Genomic DNA, 19,637 nt, shown 5'->3' with positions numbered 1-19,637 from the left:
GAATCACAAGACCTGTGAGCTGCGATTCTTCCTTCCAAGCCCAAGGTCTATCCATGCTGGTGTGAGAGAGCTCCATCAAAAGTATCGAAGCTGCCCTCTTTTCTGGTTCTGACGCAGGATTGAAGAAAGAGTCATGAGTTTGCTTTATTTCTTTTGCATTCTGATTTCCAGTTATGCCCTTCTCCTTGCCTTTAATTCTCTCATGTCCTAAACTCATATTGTGTTTCCTAATTTATCCCCATCCAATAATCGTCAATTCCCTTTAGGTCCCATCTCCCAAATAGCTCATTAACTAATCTGGTTATTTACAATTCTGCCACCCCCTTTATAACTTCAGCTTAATTACAATTCTGCCATTTAGTTGAAGCTTTATTTCAACATAATTGTTATTGGGTGTTGCCTTTGTTTTATTGAGTGTTAAGTGGGCCCTAAGCGATCCGATTTCAGTCTATTGGAATCCGGTTCCGCATCACATAAATTTTGAAAGAGACATGAAATCTTGAAAACAGAAGCATATAGACGAATATCATGAAGCATCATGGAAGACATTTTAAAGACATTAAAAGCAAGCTATAACTTCTCTCTAACAAGAAACTGATGTTGACGTGTTGAACAGCATCAGCACATCCATAAAATTAAAATAATGATAGCTATTAAAACACAGAATCCGAATTTTTGTGATCAATAAAGCAAAACAGCTTGAGTGACAGCATCTAAGATTTAAGGCTGCAAGTAAAAGATCACCTCCAATTTAGCTCTGAAAAGATCCAATCCAGGTCCTTCAATTTTGCTAATATCTAAAAGCTCAGAAGTCTGTATCTTTGATTCACCAACTTTGTGTAGACAGTACCGAATACTTGGTTCTAACTCTTCAACACGTTCACGGCACAAAACTTGATTGTCTAATTCACCATATTTCCCAAGTTCCTCATAAACAGCCCTACGAGTCTCTCAAAGTCAGCAAGTGACGATTTCCACCAAAACGATAAGAAAAAACAAGTCTAAGTGACAGAATTATCTCTAATCACTTTGGGGCAATTTTACTAAAAAAATAATTGGAATAAGCAGGTTCGAAAGACAGAATGAGCCAGATGAAGAGGCATGGTGAAGGATACTAATGAAAGACAGTAATTTAATATTGTACGGGAATTTTCTTGACATGGTGAGAGAATGTTTTTGAATTGTGTAACAAAAAAATAAGATAACAATGGGAAATTAATGAAGTCAGGATGGACCTGGCATTCCTGAAATGATTCAACGCAGTGTCCCAATTCTGATCTTGTTCAAATAGCAAAGTCCCCTTCATATAATTGGCATAGGCCTATACATTGAAAATCAAAACTTGCTCACCAAGTAACTTCATTAACACCCAAATAAGAACAGTATATTAAAACCATTCACCATGTCTTTCAAAATTGAACAATAAAATAATGTACTTCCATTGATGTCCTCATTAAACACAATATTTTAAAAAGTAACAAGATTAATCACAAAAGCATGAAACCCAAACTGCTGGGCTAAGGTCTTACTTTACTTGAGTTAGGAGATCAGAAAATGTAATGAACATTAACATTCACACAAAAACATCTGTAAATAAACAACACATTATGAGTGTCTACAAAGGTCTATTAGCAAATTTAAGTTGTGAATATAGGATCAGTACTGGCTACTATGATGTAGATCGAAGCATGAAAAGGACCAAAACACTGTTCAGTGTACACATGAACAGTGGTGCAGGCCCATATAGACAGCTTGTGTGGGAGGTATTTCAGAAATAATCGTTGCCTTGCATGGGAATAATTTCATGAAGATTTTGTGGGCCCCAGTTGGATATCAGGTGGAGGAGGATCAGATTTTGTTTCTAATTCCAGTTTTAGAAAGTAGAATTTTCTTTTATTGTAATGACACAAGTTGGTTAGAATCCTTTATTGTTGCAATATTGCCACTAGATACTTTCCTGTTTTATTTAACAGCTAGGATCTTAGTTACTTGCAGTTCAAGACTTTCTATTATGTTGTCTTTCCTTTTTTACTGCTGGCTATAGCCACTATATATGTAATGGACAATTGAGAGTCCTCTGTGACAATTTTATTGAATGAAAAGTTGCTTGCTCTGTGCAAAGAGAATCTGTGCAATGCACTGAGGTGAGAGACCTTCGGTGAGATACCCTAGACTGAGATAGTCTCCTATTTTCTTCCCCTTTTTCTCTTCAATCAATAGTTCAATACCCATATTCTGGGTTTGATTTGCTGTCATTTGAGACCCATTGAAACCCCCTGTTGGAGCTGCTGGTTTACACATTGAAGCCACCATTAAGAGTTCAAGTGCTGCTGGATATTGTTGCTGACTAAGGGAAGCCATTCCCCCCTCCTGCGATTCTGGTTTGAAGGTTTTCTTACTGAAACCTTTGAGGCCTTAGATCTCTAGTGATAGTCATCAAAATCTGCCCAACTTTTAAGGATCAAATCCCCTCACAAGGAACCCCACACGATTAGACTTTGGGCATGTTCTGAGGTCTGCTGTGTATGATACCATAAATCTCCTTATTTGAACCCCAAATCAAGTATAGATAGAACTCCAGATTGATCCATTAGTTTGGTTTGATATTGTCAAGGCGTCGCCTAGGCAATGAATAGGCGTCCAATCGGCCTAGTTGGGGTCTGGGCGATTGTCGCCTTATTGCACTAACTTCTTTACTACAAGGTGCAACACTTATTTATGTCAAATATCATATAAGTAAATGTGTTATTTCATCTCCTTCAGATATTATTCACAAATAAGCAAATGCCGCCTATTTGAATCCAATAAAAATAGTTTAAAAATCAAATTCTAAAATGACAAAAAATCAACCACCCAGTCCAAGAACAGAAACTGGATTTTTGATTGTAGAGGCGATTCTCAACGTTCAAATGATGGGGTTTTTTCTCAATTCTGAAAATTTCATAAATCTTATCATGGTTAAAAATTATTAAAACAAAATATTTATTTTGTTTTGATATCCATAAAACTATTTTCACAGGCGAATTTAATAGCATTCATGCACTTTAAAATAATTTTGCCCGGATCATAACTTTGTCATTACAAGTCAAATAAAGGAATCTTAGACTTGTTGAAAAGCTGGTAGACAAAAAGTCTCATGTAAGAATAAAATCATTTGACCAGTCAAACTTATTCGAATAAGAACATTGCTCTAAATGTTGATTTTTTTATGACTTAATGTAGCTTATGTTGATTTTTGATGACTTGTTGTAGCTTAATGTTGAATTTTGATGATACAAGGTATATGTAACATACTAAATAATATTAGAAAAGAGGGAAAATAAAAAATAACACTTGGGCAACTTAGGGGCCTTGGCAATGCTTAGGCGAGCGGCTTGTCGCTTAAGCGTTTAGATAGCCCTCCACCGCCTTGGTTCACCTTGGCGCTATAACAACTATGGTTAACTCCTTCCCCCGATGAATCCATTCGATGGTAATCTCATCTCCATTCATTAATTATTGTTGTGGTTCTTGAAGGTAGTAATTTCTCAGATTCCTGAACCCTATTTCTGGCCTGAGAGAGGTAATTTATAGCCTCTGTTCATTGATTCCTTTGGCTGGGTTATCTAATATTTTTGTTAGGTATTGCTAGGGGTTATAAGGGTGTTCTAAAACTATTGTTACCTGCTGCTGGTTACTGTTTTTATACTGTTATCACGTCTGAAACCAGAACCTATTTGGGTTATATCTGAGATCCTATCTGGGCTTAGGTTACTTGAAACATTGCTTTACATCATACTGGCAAAAGCAGATCTCTTGCACACAATTACCTTGTTCATAGACAACAGAAGCAACACTGCATCATATGCAAGAATCACATGCAATCTTAAAGGCAACACGAATTTATCACTGTACCCACCATCTCTTCAATGTCTTTCGGAAGCCAGATGCCTACCAGACTGGCAGAACCTACCATTTCTTAGTGTTATTTAATTTGCAGGAAAAAAAAAATGCATAATTAAAAAATTTCTATTATTTTCCTAGTCATAACAATAAGCAAGCAGTATCATCACACTGGTCAATTTGTTCAAAAGTAAAAGGGGATGACGCTTGACTAGTACAGTCCTAATCAGTTTGAATGTAACAGAACACCAAAATGATATAGCATCCCACCTCTTGCCAAAACCTAAATGCTTGTTTGACAAATGTCCACTTTCTTTTATAGCAGTGTTTTTATGGGTCATCCAATTGGCATTCGAATGCCATTTGTTGAACATTAGACCTGGACAAAACACACATATATTCTAAGCAATAATCAGCTTCAGGACATTGACCAGTCAATACGTCTGCCAAACAGACATTCCGGGATGCAGTGCATCATTTTATCATGCTATAATGACCAAGCGATCATGTATTGCAATCTATTGGTTTGACAAAGCCAGTACAACAGATGCAAAACCGATGCTTAGTTATGTGTAATTTTGTGCGCCTATGTCCTTTCTTTCTTAATGAAATCACATCTTGCATCTTTTCCTTGATAGTGTAACTTCTATCTATTTTCATCTATGAGGGTGGGGCTTGGTGCAGTGGTAAGGTTGCTACATTGCTATTTAGTGGTGACGGGTTCAAGTCCGAAAACAGCCTCTCCGCAATCCGGGGGTAAAGCTGCTTACTATGACACTCCCCATACCCCACAGTGGTGGAAGCCTCCTGCACTGGGTACACACTTTTTTTTTTAATCTGTTTTCAACAGTTAGATGCAATACTACCTATATTGGCTGTATTGTGAAGATACTCTCATTCTTTTGTCTGTGTATATGTTTAGTGTGCCTACATAAAATTTCCATATTCTTTATCCTTTTCTCTCCATATGTTGTCATTACAGATTTCGCCAGGAAACAGATACACCAGAGGTCTGGCTTGGGTCATCAACCGCCCAGCTGAACAATTTTCCACTATCCCAGTTTCTACAAACTTCAGCTTTATGGTACCAATTTCAAATAAAAAATCTGCTTGTATGTAAGGAACATGAAATACAATAAGAAATAAAGCCCGTTACGGCAAAAACAATCCTTTTTCTTCCCCTTAATAGGGATGACCCACATTTGTAAGCCGCTAGGTAGCTAAAAACCTTAAAATAGACTCAAGAAAACCTGCACAATAAATGAGATGAAAGGAACATATGTTGACTTGATAATGGAATAAAATAAATTTATAAGGACTACAAGGGGGTAAAAAAAGAGAAGGAATCACACACAAGGCTCAAAACAACCAAAGCACATTGGTACACACCTCCGCTTCTAGGGAGGTTCTGGAATCTCCCTTGATGGCGCACAATTGGGCAAAAAGTGTAGCCCATTTTACAGCCTTCCTCAACCTACCAATCAAGTAGATCCTTTGACGTGCATTTGGACCATCTGGCAGTTGTCTTTTCTCCATGGCATGGCTCCAAGCTCTCTCTGCCGTATAAAGGACTACATGAAGAAACCTATTTCAAGTCCAAAGAGAATGCCGTATCATGTCAACGAGAATCTATATGCATGCATTTCAACTTGTGTTCATTTTCAAACATAAAACATCCTTTCGTTTCAAATTTCAAGTAGAAATATACGTTTTCCATTTTTTTAAGGGGGGCGAGGGGACACCCAACCGAAGGCCTAGTCAGTACAACAAACCTCACTTCCGTCACTGTAGATTCAGTTATCGCCCTCCTTGTGTATTTGGCACGGCCATGAGTGAACTTCAGCGATTTGTATAACCTCCTTAGTCGTGCAGTGCAGTATCTCCTACAAAAAAGAATATTTAAAAAGCGAAAAATAGTCCAATTAAGACAACTTCAACAATGAGGGTTCCAAAAATGAAACAGAATAACGATAAACTAAACGCAAGGAAAAAAAAAAAACAAAATCAGATACCGATAACGAGTATAATCCCCATGTCGCAATCCGTGCTGCATCTGAGCAGATTTTAATAGCTGCAGCACTGTAAACGGAAGAAATAAGGTCAAGCATGCAAAATTTAGAGAGGCCTGTGGCTGGGGAAAAAGAAAAGGAACATAAAAGAGTCGGAGAGGTAAACCATTTATAGAGAACTTGGGATTGATCTGATCAGAAACTTGCGATTTTTCATCGTCAATCTCCATGGTGGAAGCAGAATTCTCGTTCGTCTTCCCCATGAATCCTTTGCAGTAAACAATAAAATCAGTCGCCAAAAAAATTAAGACGATCAATCAAACAAACATTCAAGCAAATCCGAGCACATTCTAAGATCCCGGCATTTTTATAGATCTCCAACTCCAAGCCCATCCTGGAAATTTAATAAGGATTTAAAGGAATTAGGTATTACCTTGCTTGAGGACCTAACCAGTAAGGGAAGTAGGGCACCGGGTCCAGCCGTACCGAGGAGGAGAGGATGGATTTGATTTCTGGTTTCACAGTTTTTCTAACTTCAACTTCCCACTTTGGTTAAATATGCTGAGACACAATTATGGTACCGCCGGTATCCGATACAGAAACAAGTATCGGCCAAAAAAGTGAGTTGTCCCGATCAGTATGTATCGTAACGGATCACTTCCAAAGGAAAGAGAAAAGAGTTACTAGTTCAGAATCAAGCAAATTCAGGTGCATAAGTGCCTCAAAACCCTGTTGAAGAAGCACTACCTGAGTCTTTGCCTCAGCCGTTGCAAAGTCCGTTGAGAGCCAATAATTTCATTTCCAGTTTCATATCGGAAAAAATCCATGTAAAAAAGAAATTAGAATTAAAATTATCTCACTCACTTACCCTCGCTCTGTTCTAAGTCAAGATCCAACATCAATTGATCCAAAACCGGGAGAACTTTCTAATTCTCAAAGAATACTGAACAAAGAGATTGATCGAGAAAGATCTCTTGCTCTTATTATAAGACACTGATTGAATCTGCATATGTTCCATAAAAAAAACAAAAATTCTCTGAATGATAAAAAATGAAAAATGTTCTATTGGAAAATGAAAACGTGACTCAATTGATCCTTATTACTTTTCGGAACGGAGAAGTTTAAAAATACTCTACAGGCATACCATCGGAAAAGTTTCCTCGACTCATTGGATCCCGATTTGTGCTTTAACTTTCATCTTTAAGAGAAAAAATAGTTCACTCTCAGACTATGTACTATGAGGTTCAAGAACATTGCAAAGAATAGTCAAGGTTCAGAAATGCGATAGCTCCTTTGCTGTCTGAACAGCATCTCAATGCCTTCTGAAACACAATTCTTTCCCCCCATTGAATTCAACAACTGAAAGATCCATCATGATTAAAAACTACAACCAAAAAAAAAAAAAAACCAAATTTTGATTCCTCAGCCCAAGGGAAAGAACCACTAAAAATGTCACGCTCAAATCAAATATTCAGTTACTTCTTTATTTTCAGGTATCTACAAAGCCACACAGTTCAAATTGCTCTTTATGTGCTCTTCATAAACACGGCTATACTCAAAGTTACGCCTTCAAGTAGGAGATGAAAAGATACAGAAAAGCCTCATGAAGGGAACAATGAAAGCCATGATGCAACCATTCTTCAGTATCGTCGACCACCTGCTGTTGAGAGGAGGACCCGACTTGGTTTTTTCCCCTTCTTTCCAAATCCATTCATTTTTGGTACTTCCACGCTATCAGCAGATTTGGCTGCAGATATTATATTGGCAAATGTCTGTGTAGCTGTGCCCCTTGGACCTGCAGCAATACCATAACAACTTCCCATCAAACACAAGTAACGAACAAGAAAAACATTAATTCCACGAACTGGGATTCATCATAATAAATGACTTGTTAGAAGCATTACCAGTTAGTCCAGAAGCATTTCCCATCACTGATGTGTTACTCAAACTATCAGTACATTCCTCCACTTTCAAGGAAGGGGAATCATATCCGGCAGCAAAACCAAGTCTCGTTACATCTGAGAACCGTTTCCCCTCACCGACAACTGGAGGACTTGATGCCACAGAAGAACTCCCCAAAGCTTCAGATGAAAGAACAAAGAAATCAAAAGGAGCTTTGCTAAGTAAATGAATCATCAAATCCCCATCTTATTGAAATGCAGTAACTTACTTGATTGTGAACATTGCAAGAGAAATCACAGGTTTCAGTGTAATTTAAATCTTGCATAGACAATCTGGACTCATTGGGTTTTGGTCTTTCTCATCCTAAGAAGGATGATACAGAAAGGATAGTTTGAAGAGTCGAGTCATCTTCGCCTAAAAGCGCAAAATTAAGCCCTAAAAATATAAGGTCATATCCTGGATGCCTTATGAAAAGGTAGGATTTTCCCCAGCAAACAGTAATTATCACTTATCAAGATTTAAGCTAGATGAAATTATCAACATTTCAAGAACAACCAGCTATGGCGAGAAGCAGTGAGCTCTACTTTTAGAAGCAAGCCAGAGTAGTGCACTAGACTTTTACAGCAGGCTGCTCTGCTAGTTGTACCACTGCTTTCATTCCAGTTTCAAAGGTAACTAGACTGAAAGAAAAATTAAAGTAGTAACTAAAGATTATGTGTATTTTGGACAACTAAGACATGATAGGATTATAGAGATCTATCAGGTCAGATGATTAATGAAAAGAAATGTGCAAGTAACCTACATCTTTCCAACGTTGAATGGAAGTCTTTAAGTACACGAGGAAAGCCAAGTAGAACTCAAGGTAAAAGACACGAGGCTTATAAATTTACCAAGAAAATGCTCTAGATAGCATGTAATGGCATAAAGAATTAATTTATTGAACCCAAGGTTATTTATTTTTAATCATTATTATAGTTTTTTACCATTGTGAGAAGTCAAGGGAAACATCTATTCAAAGGATGGGCAGGTACCTGTTAAAGAAAAGCTCACAAGGTATACAAAAAGTTGATCCACCGAGCACTCAAAAAGGACGACCAGTTACTATTGCACTCAGCCCTTGTACAATTCCTACACTCAAGTGTTGGAAGCCCAGAAGTTACTGTTCTCATAATAAGCACCACTAAAATTTAATCTTGGTATGGGCACAGTTACTTGGTCCTATAGGGGCATCTTATTCTTCTTCTTTCTTCTGTTTCCCGTACCTGTGTTATTTCCAGATTCATGTGATACCCTATTCCACAGAGATCTAACAGTCTCTCTGATCGTGGGTTCAATCTCCCTGCTCACATTCCTTTTGGTCTGAGATTTAAGTCAAAGGAAGCCTTTCCTTAGGTGACCCATCCACCCGTAAGGTTTCCTCTATTGTAAGAACCCTGACCAGTTGCAGGTCTGAATCTACAAGAACATGAGTTCTATTCTGTTAGTAAGATGGAAGTGTGGACTTGCTAATACATGAGTTTTAGAGCATCCTTTGTTGCCATTCACATGTCCAAGCCCCAAATCAATTGGGCCTCTCGCAAGGAAGACCTCTCCTTTGACACAGAACCTCTCCGCTGCAGCTGGTCTGTTATCAAAGGTAGAAAACAACCTTCCCTTCAATATACATAAAATTTACCCAAATTCCACAAATACCCTGAACTTTAATTTATTTCATTTCTTCCCCATCCTGTTGTGAGCTCCCAAAAATACCCCTTTCCTCAAGAAATTGTCTACAGTTACCCATTTAACCTTATTTCTCTTTGTTTGTGAGTCCTGAATTTCAAGGCAATAAATTTGAGTTGTGAGTCCTGAATTTCAAGGCAATAAATTTGAGTTATTTGTTATCTGTGGGCCCATTGTAATCCAAATTTAAGGGTGTTGGACGTGGGATCGCATCATGGTAGGCACTTCAGCTTCCATATGTAAAAAAACACTGGAGGGTCTCCAACTCATCCACCCTTGAACAGCTAAGCCATTGGTTTAAGTAGTAGTAGTATGGCTTTGTTGAATTTANACTTTGGTTAAATATGTTGAGACACAATTATGGTACCGCCGGTATCCGATACAGAAACAAGTATCGGCCAAAAAAGTGAGTTGTCCCGATCAGTATGTATCGTAACGGATCACTTCCAAAGGAAAGAGAAAAGAGTTACTAGTTCAGAACCAAGCAAATTCAGGTTCATAAGTGCCTCAAAACCCTGTTGAAGAAGCACTACCTGAGTCTTTGCCTCAGCCGTTGCAAAGTCCGTTGAGAGCCAATAATTTCATTTCCAGTTTCATATCGGAAAAAATCCATATAAAAAAGAAATTAGAATTAAAATTATCTCACTCACTTACCCTCGCTCTGTTCTAAGTCAAGATCCAACATCAATTGATCCAAAACCGGGAGAACATTCTAATTCTCAAAGAATACTGAACAAAGAGATTGATCGAGAAAGATCTCTTGTTCTTATTACAAGACACTGATTGAATCTGCATATGTTCCATAAAAAAAAAAAATTCTCTGAATGATAAAAAATGAAAAATGTTCTATTGGCAAATGAAAACGTGACTGAATTGACCCTTGAACGGAGAAGTTAAAAAATACTCTACAGGCATACCATCGAAAAAGTTTGTAAGAATATTATACCAATTAGGTTATTGATCGATACTAATCTCATAGAATTAGATTTTAAATAGGAAACCCACTCCTTGTCAAATTAGGGAATAGAGTCCTACCCTAATTTACACACTTTGATGGGAGGGTGCAAAACTTTATATAATAGGACTCTAAGTCTTCCTCCTACCCTAACGTCATTCTCATTATGGGTTCCATCACCAAGAGAGCATTAACGGAGCTAGTGGGAGAAATCTAGAAGATCCATTGTGTTCGTGATCGGAATTACAGGAATAAAGATACAGGAAAAATATAATAGTAACAAATTCTTCACAGTCGATGGTGAACGATATGCGTCGACCCTTATCGTTTAATTTTGTGATTCAATGATTGTATGGCAAGATCTTATCTATTGTTATTAGTATGAATAACATCCTTCAAAGTTTCCTCGACTTATTGGATCCCGATTTGTGCTTAACTTTCATCTTTAAGAGAAAAAATAGTTCACTCTCAGACTATGTACCATGAGGTTCAAGAACATTGCAAAGAATAGTCAAGGTTCAGAAATGCGATAGCTCCTTTGCTGTCTGAACAGCATCTCAATGCCTTCTGAAACACAATTCTTTCCCCCCATTGAATTCAACAACTGTAAGATCCATCATGATTAAAAACTACAACGAAAAAAAAAAAAAACCAAATTTTGATTCCTCAGCCCAACGGAAAGAACCACTAAAAATGTCACGCTCAAATCAAATATTCAGTTACTTCTTTATTTTCAGGTATCTACAAAGCCACACAGCTCAAATTGCTCTTTATGTGCTCTTCATAAACACGGCTATACTCAAAGTTACGCCTTCAAGTAGGAGATGAAAAGATACAGAAAAGCCTCATGAAGGGAACAATGAAAGCCATGATGCAACCATTCTTCAGTATCGTCGACCACCTGCTGTTGAGAGGAGGACCCGACTTGGTTTTTTCCCCTTCTTTCCAAATCCATTCATTTTTGGTACTTCCACGCTATCAGCAGATTTGGCTGCAGATATTATATTGGCAAATGTCTGTGTAGCTGTGCCCCTTGGACCTGCAGCAATACCATAACAACTTCCCATCAAACACAAGTAACGAACAAGAAAAACATTAATTCCACGAACTGGGATTCATCATAATAAATGACTTGTTAGAAGCATTACCAGTTAGTCCAGAAGCATTTCCCATCACTGATGTGTTACTCAAACTATCAGTACATTCCTCCACTTTCAAGGAAGGGGAATCATATCCGGCAGCAAAACCAAGTCTCGTTACATCTGAGAACCGTTTCCCCTCACCGACAACTGGAGGACTTGATGCCACAGAAGAACTCCCCAAAGCTTCAGATGAAAGAACAAAGAAATCAAAAGGAGCTTTGCTAAATAAATGAATCATCAAATCCCCATCTTATTGAAATGAAGTGACTTACTTGATTGTGAACTTTGCAAGAGAAATCACAGGTTTCAGTGTAATTTAAATCTTGTATAGACAATCTGGACTCATTGGGGTTTGGTCTTTCTCATCCTAAGAAGGATGATACAGAAAGGATAGTTTGAAGAGTCGAGTCATCTTCGCCTAAAAGCGCAAAATTAAGCCCTAAAAATATAAGGTCATATCCTGGATGCCTTACGAAAAGGTAGGAATTTCCCCAGCAAACAGTAATCATCACTTATCAGGATTTAAACTAGATGAAATTATCAACATTTCGAGAACAACCAGCTATGGCGAGAAGCAGTGAGCTCTACTTTTAGAAGCAAGCCAGAGTAATGCACTAGACTTTTACAGCAGGCTGCTCTGCTAGTTGTACCACTGCTTTCATTCCAGTTTCAAAGGTAACTAGACTGAAAGAAAAATTAAAGTAGTAACTAAAGATTATGTGTATTTTGGACAACTAAGACATGATAGGATTATAGAGATCTATCAGTTCAGATGATTAATGAAAAGAAATGTGCAAGTAACCTACATCTTTCCAACGTTGAATGGAAGTCTTTAAGTACACGAGGAAAGCCAAGTAGAACTCAAGGTAAAAGACACGAGGCTTATAAATTTACCAAGAAAATGCTCTAGATAGCATGTAATGGCATAAAGAATTAATTTATTGAACCCAAGGTTATTTATTTTTAATCATTATTATAGTTTTTTACCATTGTGAGAAGTCAAGGGAAACATCTATTCAAAGGATGGGAAGGTACCTGTTAAAGAAAAGCTCACAAGGTATACAAAAAGTTGATCCACCGAGCACTCAAAAAGGATGACCAGTTACTATTGCACTCAACCCTTGTACAATTCCTACACTTAAGTGTTGGAAGCCCAGAAGTTACTGTTCTCATAATAAGCACCACTAAAATTTAATCTTGGTATGGGCACAGTTACTTGGTCCTATAGGGGCATCTTATTCTTCTTCTTTCTTCTGTTTTCCGTACCTGTGTTATTTCCAGATTCATGTGATACCCTATTCCACAGAGATCTAACAGTCCCTCTGATCGTGGGTTCAATCTCCCTGCTCACATTCCTTTTGGTCTGAGATTTAAGTCAAAGGAAGCCTTTCCTTAGGTGACCCGTCCACCTGTAAGGTTTCCTCTATTGTAAGAACCCTGACCAGTTGCAGGTCTGAATCTACAAGAACATGAGTTCTATTCTGTTAGTAAGATGGAAGTGTGGACTTGCTAATGCATGAGTTTTAGAGCATCCTTTGTTGCCATTCACATGTCCAAGCCCCAAATCAATTGGGCCTCTCGCAAGGAAGACCTCTCCTTGGACACAGAACCTCTCCGCTGCAGCTGGTCTGTTATCAAAGGTAGAAGACAACCTTCCCTTCAATATACATAAAATTTACCCAAATTCCACAAATACCCTGAACTTTAATTTATTTCATTCCTTCCCCATCCTGTTGTGAGCTCCCAAAAATACCCTTTCCTCAAGAAATTGTCTACAGTTACCCATTTAACCTTATTTCTCTTTATTTGTGAGTCCTGAATTTCAAGGCAATAAATTTGAGTTGTGAGTCCTGAATTTCAAGGCAATAAATTTGAGTTATTTGTTATCTGTGGGCCCATTGTAATCCAAATTTAAGGGTGTTGGACGTGGGATCGCATCATGGTAGGCACTTCAGCTTCCATATGTAAAAAAACACTGGAGGGTCTCCAACTCATCCACCCTTGAACAGCTAAGCCATTGGTTTAAGTAGTAGTAGTATGGCTTTGAGGAATTTAGTCATTTTTTTTTTTTTTTGGGGGGGGAGCAAATTATAATAAGACATCCAAATCTTGGACTGAAACCAGAAGATCAAATCACTATAATTGTACTAATCATAGAAACTCAACAAATTTTGGCATCGGAGGAAAATAATTACCTTCGAAGTCATCCATGGAGTACGTAGTATCATGATAAGTGGAGAGCCCGACTGGTATGGGCATAGCATGTATTGCAGCAGCTTCAGCTTTAACTTTCTCTTCAAGCTCCTGCAAAACAAGAGCAGCCTCTTGATACAAAAATTTTCTGAACACTAGCTTATTCTATCAGAGGATTATGACCCTCGGCATCAATTTTGAACAGATCATCAGTGGGATTCCCAGAGGGGCCAATTCACTAGCCAATACCAAAAGAGCTTCCTTGTAAATTAAGGTCAGGATTTCCCTACAAATTAAAGGTTAAACTTCACATCCACCTCAAATAGAATGGCTTTAGCAAGTCCTCCCCTCAGGGTTCTGGAATGAGTTCAGCTTTTGATTGGTAAACCTGTGCAAAGTTTGGACTATGCCAAGTGTGACTTTGATTAAAGTCCTGCACATTTATAGCCTAATCTATCTTCTCATAAAATTTCTTAACATCTTCTCCTGCCTCAGCCCAACACAGTCTTGATCTTCCTCCATCCACCCACTCTGTTCCGTTCACTGCCTAGGTCAGGTCAGGTCAGGTCAGGGTTAGTGATAAACCTCAACTCCAAACCAATCCAATTGCCATACTCATTCCTAATAATCTTGTTCTATCCTTTTCTTTTACCATGGCTCTCCCAAAACAATAGAACAAATTCTGTTGTAAAAGGCCAAGAAATCAAAAGAAGCAGAGTCTAATACCTGAGATACCTGGAATTCCATTTTATGGTCTGATATTCAGGAATCCAACAACTGTGATACACCGAATGAATTCTTTTCATTCCAGACAAAAATATAAGAGGCAGGTCCTTTCAGGGATGGATGACGGTAGAATTTTAAATGTGGGCAAGGGAAATAATAAAGGGAGTTAATTTCCACCACTGGAAACAATAGCTGCCATGTGGGCATCAATAACATCACCCTCCACTCATATGTTAAGTTTCAACCAGTCAATCTTCACCATTTGTCAAAGATCTGAACTTAGATTGATTATTTTTTTTTTTGGGGGGGTGGGGGGGGTGTGGGGAGATGAGGAACTTTAGAATGCTAAAATAGAAGAGGTTGAATACATGGTGTGTCACACGGTTGAGATGCGATATGAAATTTGACTGTGGCTAACTCAGAGTATACCCCTATCCAATGGTCACAACAACCAAATAAACCTCCACATGAGAACTAGCCACTCAGGAAGAGATTTTGTTCACCACTACAGTAGGAGCCTTCCTCCATAAAGGAAGAATAGAAGAGATGGGTTTGACCAATACTAATAAGATCGCTAAGGTGTTAACTACAGGAGTGACAAACATAGGAACAGGGAAGGAAAAAGACTATAAAGTTGCACTCCATTATATTTTCCTTTTGCTAGGGTCTTAAATATATTTCTTCAAAGGGGTAAGAAGTGATTGCTCCTCTATGGCCATCTCTTTTCATCTTTACAAATATAAGAAGTTACCCTTCAATTAGGGCAATGCAAATGAATATCTTTACTAGATAGGAAAAATAATATAATGGAGCACAATAGACCTATTCTCTAAAGACAATAATAAGGATAATAATGCAAGAAAGGTAAAGACTAAAGGATGAATGGTGTTAGAAGAAACATGACAGGCATACACAGGGAGAAAATTACAGTAACGATAGACAAAAAGAATATAAATGTTGAAAAAAAGGAGGAATCAATACCTTCTTGGCTATCCTCTTCCTCTGATTTTCGCGCTTCCTGATTTCATCTTTAAATGGAGATAGGGCATCCGGAGGCAACATCTCACTTAGATCAATTTCACAAAGCTGCCATAGTGTTAAAGGTAAGTAATAAGTATGATGACCTTCTTACACTTAAAATTAAAGCAGTCAACAATAACTAAGTACCTGAAAGGTTGTTGTTAAGGAAAAATGACTCAAGTAACGGTAGCGCCTTCTCATGGCCTCCGACTGAGTCACATTTTCCAACTGCAAAATCTTTCCGCTAATTCTGCATATAACCGAAGAGGGTAAGGAGGAAAAAAAAAGGGGGAGGGGGAGGAATAAGCCAGCCCACCCACCCGGCCACCCACACACACACACTGACACACATATTACTAAAGCTTGGTAGTCTCAGCTAAGAAAGTAAAGAATGATGTAGTCGTATGGTATAAAGGGCCATATTACTTATCCAAGGAGAAAAAACGGGGCCATATCAGCAAGAAGGTGCAAGCTTTCTTTCCTATTTTAAGCAGTAACTGCAATCATCTAGATTTTAGATATTAATAATGTTCTCACGCACCTGGATGGAAGCAGATCATAACCACCATAATAATGCAACAGACATTTCAAGTTTAATGGGTGAAGAATGAGGTGCTGACCATCATCCACCTGCAGTGAACACGTGAATACAGCATAAGCAATTGTAGCATGATCAAATCTATCTTAATTAAACCTTAAGGAATAAAATACCTATATTGTAGGTTTGTAGAAAACAACGAACAGAAAACTGTAGATCAAGGATTATAGACCTTTACTAGCTTAGAAATAGCTAACAAGAATATCAAATTAGAAAGAAAATGCTGCTCATTTGGAGCAGCAAAGTGAAGTATGTATGACAACATGGAAGTTCAGAGTTCAGACAAAAATATAGAAACAAATGAAATAGTTGCAAAGATTTTGCGAATAGACTAATAGCCAAAGCTTCATAACCATCCCAAGACCTATAAATCCTAATCCTGATACTTTTTAAACTCGAGTAACATGCATCTGAAAATTAAAGGATCTAAAAAGTTAGCAGCAAGTTGAATCTCAATAACCTGGTAGAAAGTGTAGGAATCCTTCTCCTTTACATCCCTAGAGCCATATGAATGCCTTTTTGAATTATTACTCTCATCATATGACGAAGACAACTCCTTCTCTTGACCTTCAGATGATTCAGGCATATCAGCAATTTGAACCAAATAATCCTCTACATCTAAGTTCTCAGCATCTAAACTTCCAGGCCATTTCAATTCATTCTTGAAACCAACAGGTGTTACAGATGCAGGTCCAAATGCTTCAGAATCAGCAGGAGAATCAGCATTCACAGTCAAAAATCCAAGAGATTCTGTCTTCTCATATTTACAGGTATTGGAACGAGAATTAGGGGTAACAGATTTTTTCAATGGTGAACTGCTGCTGCAAGCCCTGCGAACACTCCAAAAGTTCTTTCTTTGCTCCAACTGTTCCAGTGCTGCACAAACATATGGGAGCTTCTCCAGATCGTCAACCAGGCCTGACTCTGCTCTGGCTAGCCAACCATCTAGCTCTGATTTTGCTTCTCGGACTGACAGATCCACATCTGATGCCAAAGTGAACTTGGAAAAAGAATCACACAGTTCATCATTGCTGCATAATGTGGAGTCCTCCTTTCCTAACTTATTTTTATGGGAGGGAATCAATGAATCCTTTGGTCTTGTTAGAAGTACAAACTTCACATGATCACCATCATGATACTGCTTCACATTATCGATATAGATTGTATACAAGTCCTTTGAAGATATCATCATAAAACATAGGGGGCACTTTTTCCAACAGTCTCCTTTATGATCCTCCTCACCCATCATCAAGTACCTCAAGATACAAGGGAAGCAGAATATATGTCCACATGAGGTTATTTGAGGACACAGAGGGCTTTCCAAACAAATTGGACATTGCACAGAAAATGGGGTTAAGAACCTTACACATACAACATCCTCCCAGTCTAACATTTTATCCGGATCCATCAAATCAAGGTCATGGCTTCCAGTATCCAACACGACAAATTTGAAGTTAGCCTGGATGAATAGATCTTTATTGTACGGCTTTATCTTCTGCTGCCTTCTTGGAGGAGGAATCCTTGGTTGAGGACGAGAAATAGGGTCATAATGAAAATTTAACAAATGATTAGCATTCATCATCTGGTTTTTCCTCACTGCTGAATGTGTAGAGGTGCCTTGGAAACCAACAGATCCATTACTTGGCGGACTGTGGTTACAACAGTTAGCTCCAGGCAGTTGGCCATTGGGTTGAGAAGATCCACGTTGATGACCTCTCAATTGAGAAGATTTCCCCCGAACAACTGAGCTACCGCGGGAAGAGGATCCTACACCATGGTTCTGGTGAGACAAGTTTCTCTTACTATCTGGAGTTCTAAAGTTTGTCACCTGAAGGGAGGAAAATATTTAATTCCAAAGTCATTATCAGGAAGGGAACAACTCTTTTCAAGTCAAAGTAATGAAATACAAAAATAAATGAAGAGACTGACAAACTATGTCTAACGAAATGTATTAGACACTATGAATTGCTATGATTTAAATTCAACAGTCCCAACCATGGTTTTAACATTCAGCAGTCAATGCTGGGACTTCCATATATTTTTCAAGAAAGAGTATATGTGGTATGGACCACATAAGATGATATGGAGTTAAAACTCCAGTAATGCAATTAAAATAAATAAATTGATACGACTTCGAAATTAATTACAAAATCTGAAAATTACCTTCTTGGAAGATTCACCAGAAACTGGTTTAGCTTCAGCCAGTGAACCTGCAAAACCATGAATGCATAAAGAGCATTATTTCCTATTCCAAGTCAAGCGGCAAATAAGAATTGACAATGACGTGAAATTGGAAAAAGGTCACGAAAAAGCAATCAAAAGGTATTCATTTATCTAAATGCTTAATATAGGATTGCTAATCCTTTCAATGGTTCTCAGTTCCACGATGGTACGCAGTTCTGTATAATTTACTCAGGAATTAACCTAACCCCTCTAATTTCTAGCTCCCGTATCCAAAATATTCGAGTTACCAACATGCACAGACTAATGGAGAAGAAGGGAAAATCTGCGTTATTCGAATAAGAAAAATTTTAAATTGACATTCAAGTACATAAAAACCCTAACCTCCAAAATTAATGAGAGTCTAGACGCTTAAATCATTTGGAAACTACACGAGCTGATTTTCCATTTCTTCCCCATCGCGTGTCCCACAAATTATGTAACGAAACCCAATTAAACCAAAAATCAAGTAGTTTTAGTTTACAAATCCAAAGTAAAAGAGAAACCCAAACCAAAACCCAAATCCAGCAAGAGTAAAGAGGAAAAACCTGAGGATTCAAAGCCCTCACCAGAGACTCCGGTGGGGTGACGGGAGGAATATTCACCGCCGACGATCTCCATGGTTCCAAGGGTTCGAGTGTCGTTAGATACAGAGATCGGAGATTCAGAGAGTTGTGAAACCGTAGGTAGAGGTAGGAGTCCATGGTCGAAAGTAGGGTCTTGAGAGAAAGCTTGAGATGAAGTCGGTGTGGATCTTCTAGCGCAGGTAGGCGAGATGGACATGAAAGAATGCAAGGAAACGGGAGAGTAGATCGTGTTCAGCCACAGCTACAACTGGTAATCAAGACAGAATGGCCTTTCAACTTTCAAGAGGAAAACGGCGATTTTATTATAATATACGGCATCTTCGACGGTACGTGCCTTCAAGAATCAAGAGAGAGAGAAAACCCAATAAAGAGTTCATTGGACGCCAAATCGCCGAAGTGACAAAAATACCCCCACCCGAAAGGCCCAATTATCGGTGTCATATCGGTGTATCAAGCAATAATTTTATTTTTTTTTCTGGGTCAAATCAGAAGATTATCTGGGTCTCCGGGCAGCCCCTAAGGGCCCGTTTGATAACGTAACCAGAAACGTGTTTCTGTATTTTTCTGTTCTCAGAAACACAGAAACGGCATAAATACCGTTTGGTAAACATGTTGTGTTCTACTTGTTTCTTGAAGCATAAATTGAAATTTATAACAATTTATGCTTCAAGAAACATAAAT

General features: G+C 38.2%; 3 protein-coding genes across 4 annotated transcripts in view; all 3 read right to left on the bottom strand.

Annotated features, from left to right (window-relative positions):
• LOC122079513 (signal recognition particle subunit SRP68-like) overlaps window positions 1–6,466 on the bottom strand; it is a 20,396-nt gene extending 13,930 nt beyond the window's left edge. Inside the window, exons 1-7 of the mRNA XM_042646044.1 lie at window positions 6,325–6,466; window positions 6,058–6,159; window positions 5,895–5,961; window positions 5,655–5,765; window positions 5,272–5,467; window positions 1,236–1,321; window positions 745–940 (exon numbers count right to left, since the gene is read on the bottom strand). Coding sequence (XP_042501978.1) covers window positions 745–940; window positions 1,236–1,321; window positions 5,272–5,467; window positions 5,655–5,765; window positions 5,895–5,961; window positions 6,058–6,154 — 753 coding nt within the window. The 5' untranslated portion in view covers window positions 6,155–6,159; window positions 6,325–6,466. The remainder of the gene's footprint in view (window positions 1–744; window positions 941–1,235; window positions 1,322–5,271; window positions 5,468–5,654; window positions 5,766–5,894; window positions 5,962–6,057; window positions 6,160–6,324) is intronic.
• Window positions 6,467–7,129: 663 nt separating this feature from the next.
• Window positions 7,130–9,828, bottom strand: LOC122078999. Its single transcript, XM_042645208.1, has 2 exons — window positions 7,796–9,828; window positions 7,130–7,686 (listed from the first exon to the last, which is right to left on the bottom strand). Exons 1-2 carry the CDS (start codon window positions 8,025–8,027, stop codon window positions 7,532–7,534), a joined length of 387 nt encoding a protein of 128 aa, XP_042501142.1. The 5' UTR covers window positions 8,028–9,828; the 3' UTR covers window positions 7,130–7,531.
• A 1,336-nt stretch (window positions 9,829–11,164) lies between these two features.
• Window positions 11,165–19,262, bottom strand: LOC122078998 (RING finger protein 10). 2 transcript variants are annotated; one of them, XM_042645206.1, is made up of 9 exons: window positions 18,918–19,262; window positions 18,313–18,359; window positions 16,610–17,977; window positions 16,093–16,181; window positions 15,699–15,801; window positions 15,513–15,617; window positions 13,808–13,916; window positions 11,619–11,795; window positions 11,165–11,509 (listed from the first exon to the last, which is right to left on the bottom strand). In XM_042645206.1, exons 1-9 carry the CDS (start codon window positions 19,150–19,152, stop codon window positions 11,355–11,357), a joined length of 2,388 nt encoding a protein of 795 aa, XP_042501140.1. In that variant the 5' UTR covers window positions 19,153–19,262; the 3' UTR covers window positions 11,165–11,354. The 2 variants fall into 2 exon arrangements, with proteins under 2 accessions (XP_042501140.1, XP_042501141.1); XM_042645207.1 differs by having other exon boundaries at window positions 18,939–19,262.
• Between the last annotated feature and the right edge of the window lie 375 nt (window positions 19,263–19,637).

This window comes from Macadamia integrifolia, chromosome 5 (assembly GCF_013358625.1).
Source record: "Macadamia integrifolia cultivar HAES 741 chromosome 5, SCU_Mint_v3, whole genome shotgun sequence".
Classification (NCBI taxonomy): domain Eukaryota; kingdom Viridiplantae; phylum Streptophyta; class Magnoliopsida; order Proteales; family Proteaceae; genus Macadamia; species Macadamia integrifolia.
The sequence above is the reverse complement of the archived record's forward strand: the minus strand, read 5'-3'. Positions and strand labels throughout refer to the sequence as shown.

What these genes read in the sequence shown, in the direction of transcription:
- LOC122078998 (XM_042645206.1), bottom strand. Translation starts at nt 19,152, where the DNA reads ATGTCCATCTCGCCTACCTGCGCTAGAAGATCCACACCGACTTCATCT. An exon ending in CTGGTGAATCTTCCAAGAAG is followed by an intron (nt 17,978 to 18,312) that starts GTAATTTTCAGA and finishes TCCTCCCTTCAG; the next exon opens with GTGACAAACTTTAGAACTCC. An exon ending in AAATGCTTCTGGACTAACTG is followed by an intron (nt 11,510 to 11,618) that starts GTAATGCTTCTA and finishes GTATTGCTGCAG; the next exon opens with GTCCAAGGGGCACAGCTACA.
- LOC122078999 (XM_042645208.1), bottom strand. Translation starts at nt 8,027, where the DNA reads ATGATTCATTTACTTAGCAAAGCTCCTTTTGATTTCTTTGTTCTTTCA. An exon ending in AAATGCTTCTGGACTAACTG is followed by an intron (nt 7,687 to 7,795) that starts GTAATGCTTCTA and finishes GTATTGCTGCAG; the next exon opens with GTCCAAGGGGCACAGCTACA.